The sequence below is a fragment of the Tiliqua scincoides genome, chromosome 8 (genome assembly GCF_035046505.1).
Source record: "Tiliqua scincoides isolate rTilSci1 chromosome 8, rTilSci1.hap2, whole genome shotgun sequence".
Taxonomy (NCBI): domain Eukaryota; kingdom Metazoa; phylum Chordata; class Lepidosauria; order Squamata; family Scincidae; genus Tiliqua; species Tiliqua scincoides.
The window spans coordinates 47,557,754-47,574,779 of record NC_089828.1 but is presented as its reverse complement, the minus strand read 5'-3'; the positions used below and the strand labels follow the sequence as shown (position 1 = coordinate 47,574,779).

General features: G+C 43.6%; 1 protein-coding gene across 1 annotated transcript in view; it reads left to right on the top strand.

Moving 5' to 3' along the window:
- RPA1 (replication protein A1) overlaps positions 1–12,512 on the top strand; it is a 47,761-nt gene extending 35,249 nt beyond the window's left edge. Inside the window, exons 15-17 of the mRNA XM_066635653.1 lie at positions 3,650–3,757; positions 6,496–6,582; positions 11,462–12,512. Coding sequence (XP_066491750.1) covers positions 3,650–3,757; positions 6,496–6,582; positions 11,462–11,572 — 306 coding nt within the window. The 3' untranslated portion in view covers positions 11,573–12,512. The remainder of the gene's footprint in view (positions 1–3,649; positions 3,758–6,495; positions 6,583–11,461) is intronic.
- The last annotated feature ends 4,514 nt before the right edge of the window (positions 12,513–17,026 follow it).

Genomic DNA, 17,026 nt, shown 5'->3' with positions numbered 1-17,026 from the left:
AGCTCAACATAGATTGGGGTCAGCACTATCGCCACCCAAGTCTTCAACCCTCACCGTGCTGTCAGTGCGGAAGGCCTGGAGCGGCAGGTGAAGCTTTGCACTCAGACGTTTCTTTACCTTCCAAAAGGGGGCCTTCCAAATCGGGGAACTCTGAAAGCAGTTGGCAGTGACATGGCAATGTCATCGTGTCACCCCCAAATTTCTAGAGCACTGAGTCTCTACATGGTAAGCTCCCTACTAGGTGCTGGCCAACCCAACAATGCCGCTGTTTTGTCTGTATGTGTGCATGTCAGTATGTGTTTTTTTTTCATACAGAAAGAATGGCACTAAAGAGCTTGTTTTTTATACTCACATGAGTAAAGGAGGTTTTGCTGAGTTCATTTATGTTTGTCATGGTCTTGATATGAATATGCCTTATCCTGGAGCCTGTCTCCCTGAAGATGTGTGTTCTGTCCTAGAGATGTGCACTGTTCACATGCCATGCAGTGGGTCTAATTAACTTTCCTTCTTTCCATGCTTCCTTCCTATTCCTTTTTAATGGAATAACCATGGTTCTTATGCTATCTGTGCTTTTTTCAAAGATTACCAGGGTCAGGAAATGCCAAAACTTCTTTACAAATGAACTTGTACAGGTTGAGACTGACTATTCCTGTGGGTTCAGTTCTAAGCGCTCAGTGGATGGCAAAAAATGCACTATAGCAAATCAATTTTAAAAACAAAGTTTCTTTGCTCCTGTGATTTAAAAACAGCCTTGCTGACCTTTGTGATGTAAGATAAGAGTCATTAACAAGACAATCCATCAGTGTCCTCCTCCAAGAGCTTACAAAGAGCTGAGAGCTTACACTCAGTCCCTCCCTTCACCAATGCAAAGGGATCACCTTTCTTTCATGTGCTCAGGGGGAAGGGAGGGGGCCACTGGGTTGATGGATTGTCAGCCAGCTGCCCCCTCACTCTCATTAAGGAGGCTACTGTTAAAGGACTGTTCAGTCTTTTAAACTGTTCTTAAAGGGATGCATTTTTCCCCTTGTCCAGGTATCAGCACACTCCTCATTTGCAGGGGCCATTGGTGTTGAGTCAAATCCATGTATAAATAGGCCGGACCTGTATTCTCTCCTTATACTGCCTGCAGATTTCAATTCAGAATGAGTGTATAATGCCCTTTATTGCTATGCTTCTTTCTTAGTCAAACTTATTGTGGGTTTTGAACTACTATTGGCCGTTATGTGGTGTGGTACAGCACAGATGCTGCAGTGGCATTAGACCTTCATTCTGGGTACTAGCATATTAAAATCCCCACAGCTGGAAATAACAGTGTCCTTGTGTGCTGCACTTAATAGTTGGCTCTCTATGTATCTGAGAATTTCCCAAGTGTCCAGTGAGGGAAGCAGAATGATATAGGAGTGTTTGACCCACCTCAGGAAGGTTGTGGGTCTTTGCACCCAACTTAACTGGGGAGCCCTCCTCTGTAGCTCTTAGCCTTCTGCTGAGTTTAGCTCTGAGGCCTGATTCTGCTGAGAGTGCACCACACCTGGGAGCCCCAATTGACTCTACATTGTAAGCATCACAGCTTTTGCAGAAGCCTTGCTAGCCCACGTTTCTTTATTAGGAAGATAAGCTAATATGGAATGGCATTTCTGGAGAATGGTAATTGCACTTATTCAACTGCTCCCTATATTTAGTTTGCTCTTTTGTGGCTAATGTTCTGTGTCTTATGCATTAACGGAACCTGCTTCGGAGTGGTATGTCTGAGGACTGCCATTGTGACGCCTGCTTGCACCACCAGAACACTGCTGCTTTTTCATCCTTTTTGTAAAAGTGCCCCAAAATTAGGGTCCTGTGTCTCACCTTTAGAAGCTCCCATGCAGGGAGCCTGCTAAGGGGAGATTTAGCTACTGCTGGAGGCTTCACTTCAGCAAATAGAGCGACTAAATGAACAGGCTCTCCAAATAGATGGCTTCACCTTATTAGAACATTCGAGAATATAAAAACTTTCCCCCTGGGGAAAGGATTTATTGTGTGGAATGGAGCAGTGTGGAGGGAAGAAGTGCTTATGAATTATGGGCCACTCCAAGTTTTTTCCCCCCTGGTATTTGTTCTGCAGTGGCAAGGGGTTTCACTGAATGTTTTAACAGTTGACATTTAATCCCTTCTTTACCCACTCCCACCTTTCCTCCACACTTCAAGTAGTGGGAATGACATGGGGGAGAGAAATCTCTCAGACTATTTTAATGTGATGCCCAGGTACCATGTGGCTTGTGTCAGTTTTGAGGGATTTTTTGTTAATTCCTGCAAGGAAATCCAGACCTAAAGCTCTTGTGAGGCCTTCACTCATTACACTTGGGCATATATTTGGATAGTTTCTCTTTTCCTTTTTTTCTCATGCCCAGTTTTGTCCTGAAAACTTTGACACTTGCAGGGTGGTATGTCTTACAGCAGGGGTGCTCAAACTTTTTTGGCTCGAGAGCTACTTTGAAACCCAGCAAGGCCCGGAGATCTACCAGGGGGGAAGGAAGCGTCTGACAGACACCCCCTTTAATGTATGGAGCCCCTGCTGGAGTCTAGTCTCGTCAGTTTTGTTGCTGCATGCCTGAAGAGCAGCTAAAGTGTCAGTTTCAGTGTCAGTTTAGCTAAATATGTCGGTTTCGTCTAGTCACTAGACGAAACTGACATATTAATAGTTTGGAGAGACAGGGCTCCGCGATCTACTCATTTTGCCTCGCGATCTACCGGTAGATCGCAATCCACCTCTTGAGCACCCCGTCTTACAGCCTTCCTTAAAGGGATGATGTTATCAAACTTGCATACAGCAACAACTTGTTCTGCATCCATGATATGCCAAGCATGATGTCTTAGGCACAAAGACGGGAGCAGATGCGTCTTTGGCTGCCCTCCAAAGTGTCTTCATCTGATATGCTTGCACCCACAACTAGGTAATCCAGGTTGCTAGTCTCATGTGCGTGTGCCTTCTTTGTGAAGAAGAAAAGACAAATTGCTTTCATGTAACTGAGGTTCTTTGGGTGATTTTTCTGTGCAGTCATGCGACCCGCCAACTGCAGATCTGAGATCTTATTTGATTTGCTGTAGCTTTCAAGGAACTGAGTGGAAAAGTGTCCTACCCTCAAGACATGCAGATAGCATAGAGATTCTATGCTTGAGTGCAGGGGGGGAAAAGCTCTTGTAGAAGTTTCCAAAATGCTACTTCACACAGTTGCAGATTCCATGTGACTGCATGGAAGATCACTTGTATGTCAGTTAACAATAAGCAACCTGTCCTGTCTCAGATTAGGGAAGTACATGCATGCACATGCATTCATCCTCTGACTTGTTATTCTGAGGGCCATTGGTTTCGCTGTGTATCTGGTGCTTGTGTTTGACTGTTGGCATCCCAGGTCTAGCCTCTGTATTTCTGTGAAATACTGATGTATGTATTCACCGCTGACATCTACAAGTTGTAGAGAAAAGAGGTTGGGGCAAATGGTGATTTGAAGAGCACAGGCACAGTGGGCTAGTTGGATGGACTTGGAAGACCTGCTGTGAACTACAGGCTCTCTTCTGTGGAATAAAGGGTTGCTATAATGCTTCAGTGTCCATAAAACTGCATGGCTATGAAATGCTAGGATTTTTTTCCTTCTTTCCCTCCCCCCTCCAGGTAAACATTGCAGACTTTCACGACAATCAGTGGGTAACTTGTTTCCAGGAGGCAGCAGAGGCTCTTCTTGGGCAAAACACGGCTTACCTTGGAGAACTGAAGGAAAAGGTCAGTCAGCTAATGTTGCTTCTTTGTTAAATGAGCCGGCAATAGCCTCAGGGGTTTCTTCCCTTTTAGTCACCTGATGTCAAGATACTGGCAGTGGCTGCAACATTATTACTAGGTTTGCAAAGACCTCTTGGTCAGTTTGACAAGAATGAGCTCCCTTGGGAGAGGAAGTTGTAAGCTTACAGGAGGAGACCCTTGTGGCATTTATGGCAGCTGTTGGGCTGCAAAGTCAGTGGTGTGAGCTGTAACAATCTGAGGTTGCAAATTGGTGTGAGTTGTATCTTGAGACCCACTGTAGTCTCAAAATATGAAACATTATGCCTAAGTGTCTCCATTCAAGATAAAATGGTTACCTTGAATAGAGACATTGTTGCATAATGTTTTGTATCTTGAGACCACAATGGGAGAAAAATGTCTAAAATCTGAGTCACTTTGTGGGGGAGCTTGGCTTGCTTTTTCTTTCTTAGTTTCATTGATGAGCAGGTGACCAATTTAAACTTTACCTGGAATTCTTTCAAAAGGACATCTCTTAAGAGGTGCGAACTGATGCTGAATGTTTATTGAAGGCAAGACTATTGGGTTTCTTTGGAATTGTTTGGGAGAGTGTTGATTCTGCATGATACAGGGGGGTGATCATGAATACCAAAGTTGTTTGGACTTCTGCAAAGAAAATAACCCTTGTGTGAAAAGGGTAGGGTGGAGCAATCCCTACCTGGTAATGTTCACACAAGCATATAGTGCAAAGATAGGAATATATGTGCCTCCTGTATAATTTGTAAAAGAAAGGTGCTGATGCTTGAGATTGAGTAGAAGCCATGCGGCTTGCTTAAAGAGATTATCTTTCCAGATAAATTTAGAGTGTGTTGCTTGCTGGTGAGGAGAGGTGCTCTGTACATACTCAGAGCACTTTCTTATTAAACAAAAACTTTCAAACCTTGGCTCTGATATTGGAAAAAGATTTCATGGAGCTGAGCCTTAGCACGAATTGAGCTTATATGTCTCTTTCTGAGAACAGGAGTGGAAATTATGCAAGACTTATTTAAATTAGGCATTATCTAGCTGGCAGAACATGTAGGGGGGTGTATTATATGTTTATATATATATTTTTAGTAAGTGGTATAGTTCTAAATTTTCATTAACTCTTAAAGACATTTCTAGTCTGTATAGATTGGAAATGTAAGAAAATATATATTTTTTAAAAGCAGCACTAAAGGTGTGATTGTGCTGTGTTGAAATCACTGGGAGTTTTGACGCTACTGGGTTTTGAATTGCACCCCAGATATTCTGGGTCAGTGATTTCAATCAGTGTGTCACAAATGGCTTTTAGGTGTACCACAGGAGTTTGAGGGAGGGTCATTTATTAGTAGGGCCATTGGGGGATATGAACTCCCTACTGGCAGTGCTGTGTACCTTGTCAATTGTTAAAAAAAAAAAAGAAAAGAAATCCATGGTGTGAAAATTTTAGTGCCTTGTCAGTGTGCTGTGAAATAAAAAAAGTTGAAAATCTGTGTTCTGGGTCAATACTGTGTAGTTTCAGAAAGTTCAATGCTTTGTACACCATTTACATTTCATTTGATGGCCTTTTTGGTTTCATTCCTGTGGAGTAGAGTCTGCATTTGTGTTAGCAGTTTATCTGCTCACATGATCTAGAAAAGAGCTTCCAACTGGCAGAGTTAAAGTTCTCTGCATGTGGTTCAGCATCTGTGTGGTGATATGCCTCTTATTGGGCAGACTCGGGGGAGAGTGAAGCATTTTCTGTGACTTGGTTCTCAAGGAACTGAGCTGTTGTGAATGGCACAAGTGTTGTACTCTTGTCAGGGTAGGTGGGCAGTGGTGTGTCTGTAGGCCATCTTGCTGTGTTGCTTTCAGTGCAACTTTTGGCAAGGGAAAGGCAAGCTTTTAGCACAACAAGAAAAAGACATTTCCCTGTTCTTCGGTACAGTACTCCCATTTTTCTTGGAAGACATTACCTGATCATTCATCTGAAACTGAGATTGTGCTAGCATTATAATTCTAGTGCAAATGAACCTTAATTAAAAAGCTTGTGCAGCTCCTCTCTTGTGAACTGAGGGTGGAGGTGCATATTGGAGGCACAATGATCATGTATGGTTAACAATGACCAGCTGTTGCAACTGTTTTGGAGTAAGAGAGTTAAGTTAGATTTGGGGCTGGTGGAATATTTGAGTAGAAAAGGTGGGATATAAATCTTCACATAAATAGCTTGCTCAAGGAACTATGGTAGTTCTTCTGAATTTGCTCTGGGCCCAAGTTCTTGTATCTGAATTGCCAGTTCATCTCTCCTCTGTAGGCATTGCTGTCGATACCTCTCTAATTGTTGCTGTGGATACTGAGCATTTTGCACCTACCCCCAGTAAAATAACTAGAGGTTTAGGATGTGGTTCATGAGATAAGCAGGAAAGCTGACTGCCACTGATAAGATACCTGGCAACAGGATGACTGCCCTTGTTTGCAATTTTAAGAGTTCATAATTAAGCATCAGCTTTAATCACAGCTGTGAAACCTTGCACCTTCTGCCAGTGTTGTCTCAGTTTAGTGGCAGATCTGTTCCTAAGGGCCTAGAAAGATACTTTTTTGAGTTTGGAGCAGAAATGCTGCCCTTCCTTTCACGCCAACAGGTCTGGTTCTGGAGTTTTTCTTGTTCTGCGTCCTCACTATCCTAGTTAGGGTGATCTCACTGCTAAAGCTAATACTGTCAGTCTGTTCTCTTCTTTCAACAGAATGAGCCTGCTTTTGATGAGGTGATTCAGAAAGCCAACTTCAACACCTTTGAATTCCGGATCCGAATCAAACTGGAGACATTCAATGTAAGACAGATGTGGGCACTTTTCCACACTTACCTCTCTAGAAAAAGCGCAGATATGTAATTACCTTATACCAAGTCAGATTATTCTCCTTAGTCTGTATTTCTTTTATATTTGTAGTAACAGTCACTTTTGCACAAGGGCTCTTGGAGTTATCCTTCTGTGTTTTTCGCAAAAATAGGGTGTGCTGCTCAGTTCATGTACTTTTACATAGGCAACAGAACTCATTTATCAAAGCTCTCCCTAGGTCTAAACACCCCAGGGGAAAAACATGACTCTGTCTTGAAACTAGAAGTATCCTTAAATTTTATCTCTGCAGTAAATAGCTATTATGGTATTCTCTTCTTTGACTATTACACACTAGGAAGGTGCCAGAACCTAAGGAGTAAAAAAAATCTCCTAAAATAAATAAAACTTCCTTAGCCTTAGTGGCTCATGCAGTATATCAGATGCTTAGAAGGCTTCTAGAAGACCACCATTAGGAGAGATTTCTATTCCTACTTGCTGTAGGGTACTGCTGCTTCCTAGGTTATTCAGTCTGAAACCATGAGCAAGGAAGTGTGGAGATAGGTTTCTTCCACATTCTGGCATTGATCTCCATTCCTGGGTGTTTGGGGCACTGCGGTATTACACCCTGGTTTCTGAAAACAAGTATAAAGAGCTCTGGCTTTAATATTGTGCGGTACTCAGGACCTGGTTAAGTCCTGGTTAGGACCTGGTTAGAGATATCAATGTTACGGAGCCTTTGGGGAACAGTGATCATGCTGCGATCCGTTTTGACATGCACGTCGGGGGAAGAATACTGGGCAAATCACTCACAAAAACCTTCTGATGGGCGGACTTCCCTCAAATGAGGAGGCTGGTTAGAAGGAGGTTGAAAGGGAAGGTAAAAAGAGTCGAGTCTCTGCAGAGTGCATGGAGGCTGCTTAAAACAACAGTTATAGAGGCCCAGCAGAGGTGTATACCACAAAGGAAGAAGGGCTTCACTAAATCCAGGAGGGTGCCCACATGGCTAATGAACCGAGAGGCTGTAAAGGGCAAGGAAGCTTCCTTCTGTAAATGGAAGTCTTGCCCTAATGAGGAGAATAAAAAGGAACATAAGCTGTGGCAAAAGAAATGTAAGAAGGTGATATGGGAGGCCAAGAGAGACTATGAGGAACGCATGATCAGCAACATTAAGGGGAATAATAAAAGCTTCTTCAAATATGTTAGAAGCAGGAAACCCGCCAGAGAAGCGGTTGGCCCTCTGGATGGTGAGAGAGGGAAAGGGGAGATAAAAGGAGACTTAGAGATGGCAGAGAAATTAAATGAGTTCTTTGCATCTGTCTTCACGGCAGAAGACCTCGGGCAGATACCACTGCCCGAACGGCCCCTCCTGACCAAGGTATTAAGTCAGATAGAGGTTAAAAGAGAAGATGTTTCAGACCTCATTGATAAATTAAAGATCAATAAGTCACCGGGCCCTGATGGCATCCACCCAAGAGTTATTAAGGAATTGAAGAATGAAGTTGCTGATCTCTTGACTAAAATATGCAAGTTGTCCATCAAAACGGCCATGGTGCCAGAAGATTGGAGGATAGCAAATGTCACACCAATCTTTAAAAAGGGAAAAGGGGGACCCAGGAAACTATAGGCCGGTCAGCTGAACATCTATACCATGTAAGATGGTGGAATGCCTCATCAAAGATAGAATCTCAAAACACATAGACGAACAAGCCTTGCTGAGGGAGAATCAGCATGGCTTCTGTAAGGGTAAGTCTTGCCTCACGAACCTTTTAGAATTCTTTGAAAAGGTCAACAGGCATGTGGATGTGGGAGAACCCGTATACATTATATATCTGGACTTTCAGAAGGCGTTTGACATGGTCCCTTTCCAAAGGCTACTGAAAAAACTCCACAGTCAGGGATTTAGAGGACAGGTCCTCTCATGGATTGAGAACTGGTTGAAGGTCAGGAAACAGACAGTGGGTGTCAATGGGCAATTTTCACAATGGAGAGAAGTGAAAAGCAGTGTGCCCCAAGATTCTGTCCTGGGACCGGTGCTTTTCAACCTCTTCATAAATGACCTAGAGACAGGGTTGAGCAGTGAGGTGGCAAAGTTTGCAGACACCAAACTTTTCCAAGTAGTGAAGACCAGAAGTAATTGTGAGGAACTCCAGAAGGATCTCTCCAGACTGGCAGAATGGGCAGCAAAATGGCAGATGCGCTTCAATGTCAGTAAGTGTAAAGTCATGCACATTGGGGCAAAAAATCAAAATTTCACATATAGGCTAATGGGTTCTGAGCTATCTGTGACAGATCAGGAGAGAGATCTTGGGGTGGTGGTGGATATGTTGATGAAAGTGTCGACCCCGTGTGCGGCAGCAGTGAAAAAGGCTAATTTCATGCTTGGGATCATTAGAAAAGGTATTGAGAACAAAACAGCTAATATTATAATGCCGTTGTACGAATCAATGGTAAGGCCACACCTAGAGTATTGTGTCCGGTTCTGGTCGCCGCATCTCAAAAAAGACATAGTGAAAATGGAAAAAGTACAAAAGAGAGCAACTAAGATGATTACTGGGCTGGGGCACCTTCCTTACGATGAAAGGCTACAGCGTTTGGGCCTCTTCAGCCTAGAAAAGAGGTGCCTGAGGAGGAACATGATTGAGACATACAAAATTATGCAGGGGATGGACAGAGTGGATAGAGAGATGCTCTTTACACTCTCATATAACACCAGAACCAGGGGACATCCACTAAAATTGAGTGTTGGGAGAGTTAGGACAGACAAAAGAAAATATTTCTTTACTCAGCGTGTGGTTGGTCTGTGGAACACCTTGCCACAGGATGTGGTGATGGCATCTGGCCTGGACGCCTTTAAAAGGGGATTGGACAAGTTTCTGGAGGAAAAATCCATTATGGATTACAAGCCATGATGTGTATGTGCAACCTCCTGATTTTAGAAACGGGCTATGTCAGAATGCCAGATGCGAGGGAGGGCACCAGGATGAGGTCTCTTGTTATCTGGTGTGCTCCCTGGGGCATTTGGTGGACTGCTGTGAGATACAGGAAGCTGAACTAGATGGGCCTATGGCCTGATCCAATGGGGCTGTTCTTATGTTCTTAAGAATTGTGACTTCGCTTAGCTATGATTTCTTACTCTGCTTATTCCAAAGATGGTGGCCCACGACATTCCCTATGGTTTTTTTGTTCTGGGGGAAGAAAGTCCTTTGAAACCCCAGAATCCTTTTTTCCCCGGATATTAGGCTCTGCTGTTTGTGCTAGAAGGAAATGCAATAGCAGAAAACCAGAGGTGGAAAGAAGTGAAAGTTGTAGGTCAAATGTTTCTTGAAGAACTAGGTGCCCTACCTTTTGAGCAGCCATTTATCCTTGGGGGCAGAAAAAAGTCCTTATATTTTGATGACTCATACAGAACATCAGTATCAATCTACCATATTGAAATCATGATTAAAAGGGGCAACACATGTTTTATGGGCTAATCTGCATATAGAGAAAAAAATAATAATAATACAGGTATTTATATACCGCCTTTCTTGGTCTTTATTCAAGACTTTATTCAAGGCGGTTTACATAGGCAGGCTGATTAAATCCCCATAGGGATTTTTACAATTGAAAGAATGTTCTATCTTTCAAGAACCACAACAGTCCAGGTGTTTCACTCTGATCTGGTTTCACATTCTGGCCTCCATCCTCCCACGCTCAGAGCAGATGGAATCGCTCGGCTTCAGCTTGTCAGCTGCTTCAAGGTCGCACGGTGCCGGTGGCCTCGAACTGGTGACTTTGTGGATGTTATCTTCAGGCAAATGGAGGCTCTACCCTCTAGACCAGACCTCCTGCCCCACCAGACCTCCTGTCCCCAGAAGGAAAGTGTTTTTATAAAATGAGTTCCACATAGGCATATCAAACCTTAGGGTTGTGGTTGTGGTGTTACTCTAGTCAACACATGATAATGTGTTCGTAAAAAGAATTGTGCGAAGAATTAAAATTAAAAATTTGTCTCATATAAATTACACTGTATATCAAATCCATAGAATGGTCAGTTTCAAATAAAGCATAAATCTAACATTCCATGTCCAAAAGAAATTAAATATGAATAAAAGTAAAGCATCTGGTGAGAAACCTTTCTAAAACAGAGGAAACCTTTATAGCATGTCTAGCACAGCATGAGGGAGATCTCTCAGCCTGCACTTCACACAACAGATATGCCAACTCCCTTTCAGAAATGCTGGTAGTAGGAAGGAGGGATAGTTCACTTGGGTGGTGTTTTCCTTATTCTGGCCCCAAGGACTGCCATCCCACAGAGCTTAGATTGAAGTGATGAACTAATTCCCAGCTCCAGCTTATACTGAGTACCTTTTTGTCTTTTGCTATCAAGAACCTAATAAGCAAGGACTCGTTACAAGAAAGGATGTCCCTCAGTCCCCTCATGACAGTCGTTCAGGGGTTAATGTCTGCGCTCTCAGAATCCGCTGAGCCTTGTTTTCAGTAGTATCTGCAAATCCACTGCTGAATCAGATTCAGGAACTAGGAATGGTCTGTACTTTTTTGAAAGCCTGTCTTTTTCTGGTAGAGATGTTGCATGGGCGCACAGGCCAATTTTCTAAATCCCAAGTGAGGTCTGGGGTCTGAAAGTGGCTACTTTCTGCATTTGAATAGGCTCATAATGCATGCTTTAAACCACTGTACTGCATCAGCATCCTGCCCCTAATACAGAACTTAGTTTTTGTCAGAGTATTGGCCTCTAAGAATTGAACTTTTCCAATTGATTCTGGTTTTGCTTTTAATGCTGGGAACTCTGAAACCACGTCAGGCAATTGCCAGCTACTTGCCAGCCCAGCTACTGATCTTTGTCCTCACCTGATGCTTTCCTTTTCCCAAGGACGAATCGCGCCTGAAGGCTACAGCGATGGATGTGAAGCCTGTCAACCACAAGGAGTACAGCAAGAGGCTGATCATGAACATCAGGAAAAATGCTGCACAACTTGGATGAGCAACTTGGCACCAGTCATCTTGCAGGCAGGGCTTGATCCTCTCTGTAGAACTGGAGACAAGGGTTAAATTGGCTTCTTCCCAACATGCACAGCCTGATTTGGTGTGAGTTCCAGAATGCTTTGTAGTCTCTTGATAGAATTGGTTGCCCCCCTGTGTTTCTGTGATGCAGCTGAGTGCCAGCATTGGGGGAGGTAAAGGGCTGATGGCACTGAGGAAATGCCCATATTTCAGGTTGAACTTCGGGGGAGATGATAGGCTGCAGCAGACCTGTGAGTGGAACAGGCATCAGGCTGAGGCCCTGTTTTATTTAGGCAGGGTTGGACATTAAAGGTGAAATTTCTTATTTTTCCCCCTGCAACTGTGGAGAAAGCTAGCAATACTTGAGTTCCAGTTAGAGGAGGAGGAGGAGGGTAGGGCATATGGTTCAACTTTTCCTAGAAGGTACAGTGAGGATGGCTCTATTAGTACAATTGAGGCTTCCCTCCCTTCCTTTTTTCTTTGCATTCAAAGACCTTCTGCCTTCCACAGGTGCCAGGCAGTTAATGCTTGGAATGGCAATATGGTAGAATTATTAATCAAAGACGTATCTCTTATATCTGAAGAATATCCTTCCTTCAGGGTTTAATAGACTGAGTCAGATGGGCCTGATATTAATCAAAATTGTCTCTTCTGAGGGAGGCTGATAAGCGTTGACTCTTCATCCCCCAGGGAAATCTAGGCAACTACAAAGCACTGCTTTAGTTTTTCACTTCAATTAATATTGCATTTTTTTGGCTGCTAATTGCACAGCCTTGCTACCTATATATCTTGTATTTGTATGTGAACAAAATTCCTTTTGGATTTGTTTGTAACTGATGGGGATGAATGGGGAAGTGAACATTCAGATTGGGGAGCATTTTCTTTTCTTTCATAATAAACGACGTTTGGTTCTTGTGTTTTGTGGCTTCTGCTTTCTGTGAACGCCAGCAGTTTCTCATTACTGGAAAGCAATTAATTAGTTTTCACAATATGTTTTCACTTGGGGAAGACATTACCTTATTACCAGCATTGAAATCAGCTAGATGTAGTGGTGATTTCTCAGCCTTGTGTTGCAAGCACAGATAATGTTACTGTATTTTACTGGTGAAGGTGTATGGATCTGGCATTGGGGAGGGGGGGCTAAGTTTGAGCACCCTGTACCTCATTGGGCTTTGAGATCTGCGCATGCACAGTGAGCTGATGGCTAAAAGCAGTCATTGTGCTGCTGGACATTTCTCTGAGCAGAGCAGGCAAGCTCTGCATGCTCCTGATCACATTAATTATGCATTCTCTGGCTGCAGCAAAGCATTTGGCTGCAAAGTTCCCAGCAGCCAGTGTTGCAGTTGTTGTTGTCCTATGGTAGTGAATCAGGTTGCTTTGTTAGCTCATATGAAGTTGCTTTCCATGAGTTAGTTCGTGTATGTTCTTTCTGGTGATAGACTTGAGTGGACTTCCCCTGTGCCCAGCCCAGCCCAGCGCTCCCCACCTCATGTTGAACAAGAGCCTTGTTTAAGTATTTGAAGTTGACTTCTGGGCACCTGCTCTTCTGAAGCTTGTTACAGGAGGCACTCGTTCCCTCTGACCTTGCTTATGAAGCACTGACTGGAAAATTATGGTCTTTCACACACTTTGCGATTGACAAATTGCAGGTTTAGAATGATCATCTTTCTTTCTGCTCTGCTAACCAGTCTTTTGCTTCTGCTGCCTCTCATTTACTTTCCCTCTCTGGAATTGGGAAGGATGGAAACAGGTTGTGAACAGGAAGCTTCAGGTCAGGGTGGGTCTTTTGGAACTGGGGAGGGGGCAGGGGAATTTGGTAGGGTTTTTGTCGCCCCGCCCCCACTTTTGGCATCCCGGTGAGCAGGCAGTTGTAACCAAAGTGAGCCAGGCTCATCTTCCCTGCTGTGTGTCTTAATTAGGTGCAGGCATGGAGTCATTGGCTTTCTCTTCAAAGCAAATCAGTAATAAAGGGCAACCATGCATTGTGCACCTGGCAGCTTTCACTTAACTATTGGGAGTGATTGGTGGAGAGTTGCATCTTCTCTGAAGTTGCTCCTAAGCTGGGAAGGTGGAAGAGAACCAAATCGCTTCACTTCCAGTTTTTAAGTGTTTCCTGAATCCTCTTGTGTCTTATTGTTCAGGGGACTGAAAAATAGATAGTGATAAATCCGATTCCTGACTATTTCCAATGCTTTATGCTTTCCATTAAGTCCCCAGATGATCTCTAATGGGCCTCACTGACATCTTAAATTCGTAGGTCCAAAATACCTGCAATTCTGTTCGTTCTCTCTCTCTCTCTCTCTCTCTCTCTCTCTCTCTCTCTCTCCTCCCTTCCCTTCCCTTCCCTTCCCTACCCTTAAGACTGTCTTTGACAGTATAAATATTATTGATCCAGGTATTTAAAACACTAATGAAACAGACAGATATTGACTGCGTAATTAATACACTCCCTCAAAGTGAAGTTTGGCAGCACAGATAGAGAGCCATATTGACTGGTGCTGTTCTGGCAGAGTGCCTGCTTGATGTTCTTATTTATAGAAAGGGAAGCCAGTTTCTTTTCAGGTGGTGAGTCAGGCCCACTTGCCACACGCTCAAGAGCTGCTTTTCCTCTTACCTGTTTGAAGGTTTCCATTTATCTGCGGGGGTGCTGAAATTCTCAGCATTTAGCTTTTCCACCTATTGTACTGTTTCTTAGCACAGCAGAGTGATTTTGTGTGTGTGTGTGCGTATACATGTGTGTGTGTGTGTGTGTTAATGGCTTTATCGCTTGGAGTCTTTATTGAAAGTTGAAGCACTTGGAGGCAAGCTCCTGCAGTGGGAGTGAGCCAGGAGCTTGCAAGTTATGGGGTCAAAAAGACTTGGGAAATTTATCTGCCTTGGCTGAGATCATGCCCTGTCTGAGTGTCTAGGGGGAGGGGAATTTCTGCCTGCTGATTTGAGCAGATTAACTTGGGTGGTCCTGTGCAAGATATGCAAGATAAAGATTTGTGCTGGCCCCCAGTAGATTGATTCAAAGCACCAGTTGGAGTGGCCCAGGAACCAGTTCCAAAGAAGAGAGGTACTTTCTAACATTTGTCATTGAGAGTGTTTGGGACTAGAATTCCTTCATGGCAATGTGCCTTGAAGTTCCATGTCTCCAGCCTCAGGGAGTCCCAAACCTGTCATTTCCTATGTTCTTGGAATAAAGAGTTGCTGAGGAAAACACACGTGGTTGGGATGAAGCCTTTCTTGATTCTGGGAATTGGTTTGATACCTTCTTTACAGAATGGGATTGTTGGATGTGACTTTGCAGCAGGGGATTGTTGCTGTTGGGATTTGTGTTCATTTGGTCTGAGAAGAAGAATGAGTTGACTGTTGGAGATGATTGGGTTAATAGCCTTTTCTGTAATGCAGTTGCATTATAAAGTGCTGATGGTAAAATGGAATTCATAAAGCCTCACCTTAACTATGTTAGAAAAACCTGCAAGTCTTCGAAACTTGCCCAAAGGGGTGGGGCTGGAGGAAAGTCTGGGACAGTTGGCTCAGGCTGAGGAAATTCTGACTTTTTTCTGTGTCAGCTGCAAACAAGAGAGAATATATATTCTGGGGAGATATATATGTTTTATAAAATAACATTGAAAATGACCTTTCTGTTTTTGCTAAATTGTGATGAAGTGAGATTGAAAAGAAAGGAATATCTTAATTTGCATTGATGAGAGGGAAGTTAGTGTGTGTGTAGTCATGTGTGTGCCTCTATATAGTCATGTAAAATAAACTGCAGCTTTCTTCCACCTTCTTATGAGAGCACAATACAGAGCGACTGAAATGGAGAAGCTGGGAGGTTGAGCTAAGAGCTAAAGCACTTTGAGTACAGAGGCATCTCTCTGGGAACTGATGTCAGCTGTTGCTGATTTATAGTAGCATACATATTGCCTCTGCCCAGGGCCTAGGAGAGGGGGGGGGTAGTTTGTACCCGTGCCCAGGATCAGAAAGGGGGCCCAGGAGCCAAAGGAGGGGACCCAGAAAGTTCCTGGGACCTGACATTTTCCTATCTTACCTGAACTAACTGCCAGCACATAATGCTGGGGCACAACCATGTGCATGCTGTGTTAACTGCTGCTGCAAGCCATACACACCAGGAAAGTATCCATGATCCTCCTTAACAGAGTGTCAAATCTGGGAGGAAACCGGCCTGCTACAGTAGTTCTTTGGCTTGTGAATCCCACAACCATGGAGGAGTGGGGACCCAGGGAAGCTCAGGGACCCAGCTGTGGGTTTAAAGCTGCTACAGAAGTTCATTTTGATCCATTATAGTGTGAGCCTAAATACGATAATGCTAATATTCTGCAATCCATTTTCTGTATTTCAAAAATTTTAGAGAGAATTAGGGGTGTGTTTGGTTTTCCATATTACTTTATCTAGCTGCTAATGCCGCATGGTCGGGTAGACCTGAACTCTACATCAAGAAGCCTAGTAGACTTGATTTTTCTCTGTAAACCGCTTTATGAACTTTTAGTTGAAAAGCAGTATATAAATACTGTTAATAATAGTAGACTTGAGCTCCAAAGACTATTGGGCAGGAGGTCTGGTCTAGAGGGTAGAGCCTCCGTTTGCCCGAAGATAACATCAGAAGGTCGCCAGTTCGAGGACACTGCCAGCGAGACCTTGAAGCAGCTGACAAGCCAAACTGAGTGATTCCACCTGCTCTTGGTGTTAGCAAGAAGCCCTCCATGTGAGAGATGGAGCTGCTTGTCAGCCTGCGTGGGAGAACTGGAGGCCAGAAGTGAGACCAAACCAGGAAGATCCATTCTGAAATGTTGTTGGTTCTTGAAAGAGAGAACCTTTATTATTGTAAAAATCTCCTTTAGGGATTTAGAAATGCCTGCCTATGTAAACTGCCTTGAATAAAGTCAGAGGAGTAATCCGATGACCAGAAAGGAGGTATATAAATACCTCATTATTAGTATTAGTATTGTGGCTGTCAGCACCCTCCCCTGCCCTATTTTGCCCCCTCATTCTGCCTGCCCCCATTACCCGCCTTTTTCTCTGGGAAGGGGCCCAGAAGAAACTTTGTACCCCTTGCTAAAATTCCTCTCATAGACCCTGCCTCTGTCCACCTGATGTTTAGCCTGTAAACATGGTAAAGAAACCAAATACATCAATTCAACAGATTTTTGAAATGATGGATGTTGACTACTTATTTAAAAACTAGCCATATGTTTTGCCTATGCATATGTGCACTGTCAGATTTAACAAGTACCCGTTCCCCTATTAGTCAAATCAAGGACATCATATTACAGAGATACCTGTCCCTAATTTCTTCCTGTGTGAATAGATCTACGTTGGGGGAGGAGGGGAAGAGCTTGGATGGCCGTAGGGTAGTCGCAACAGGAAGTTGGGCAAGCTCTTGGCCAAATCAACTTAGGATTTATTGATCAACGGGTACAGCAGCAGA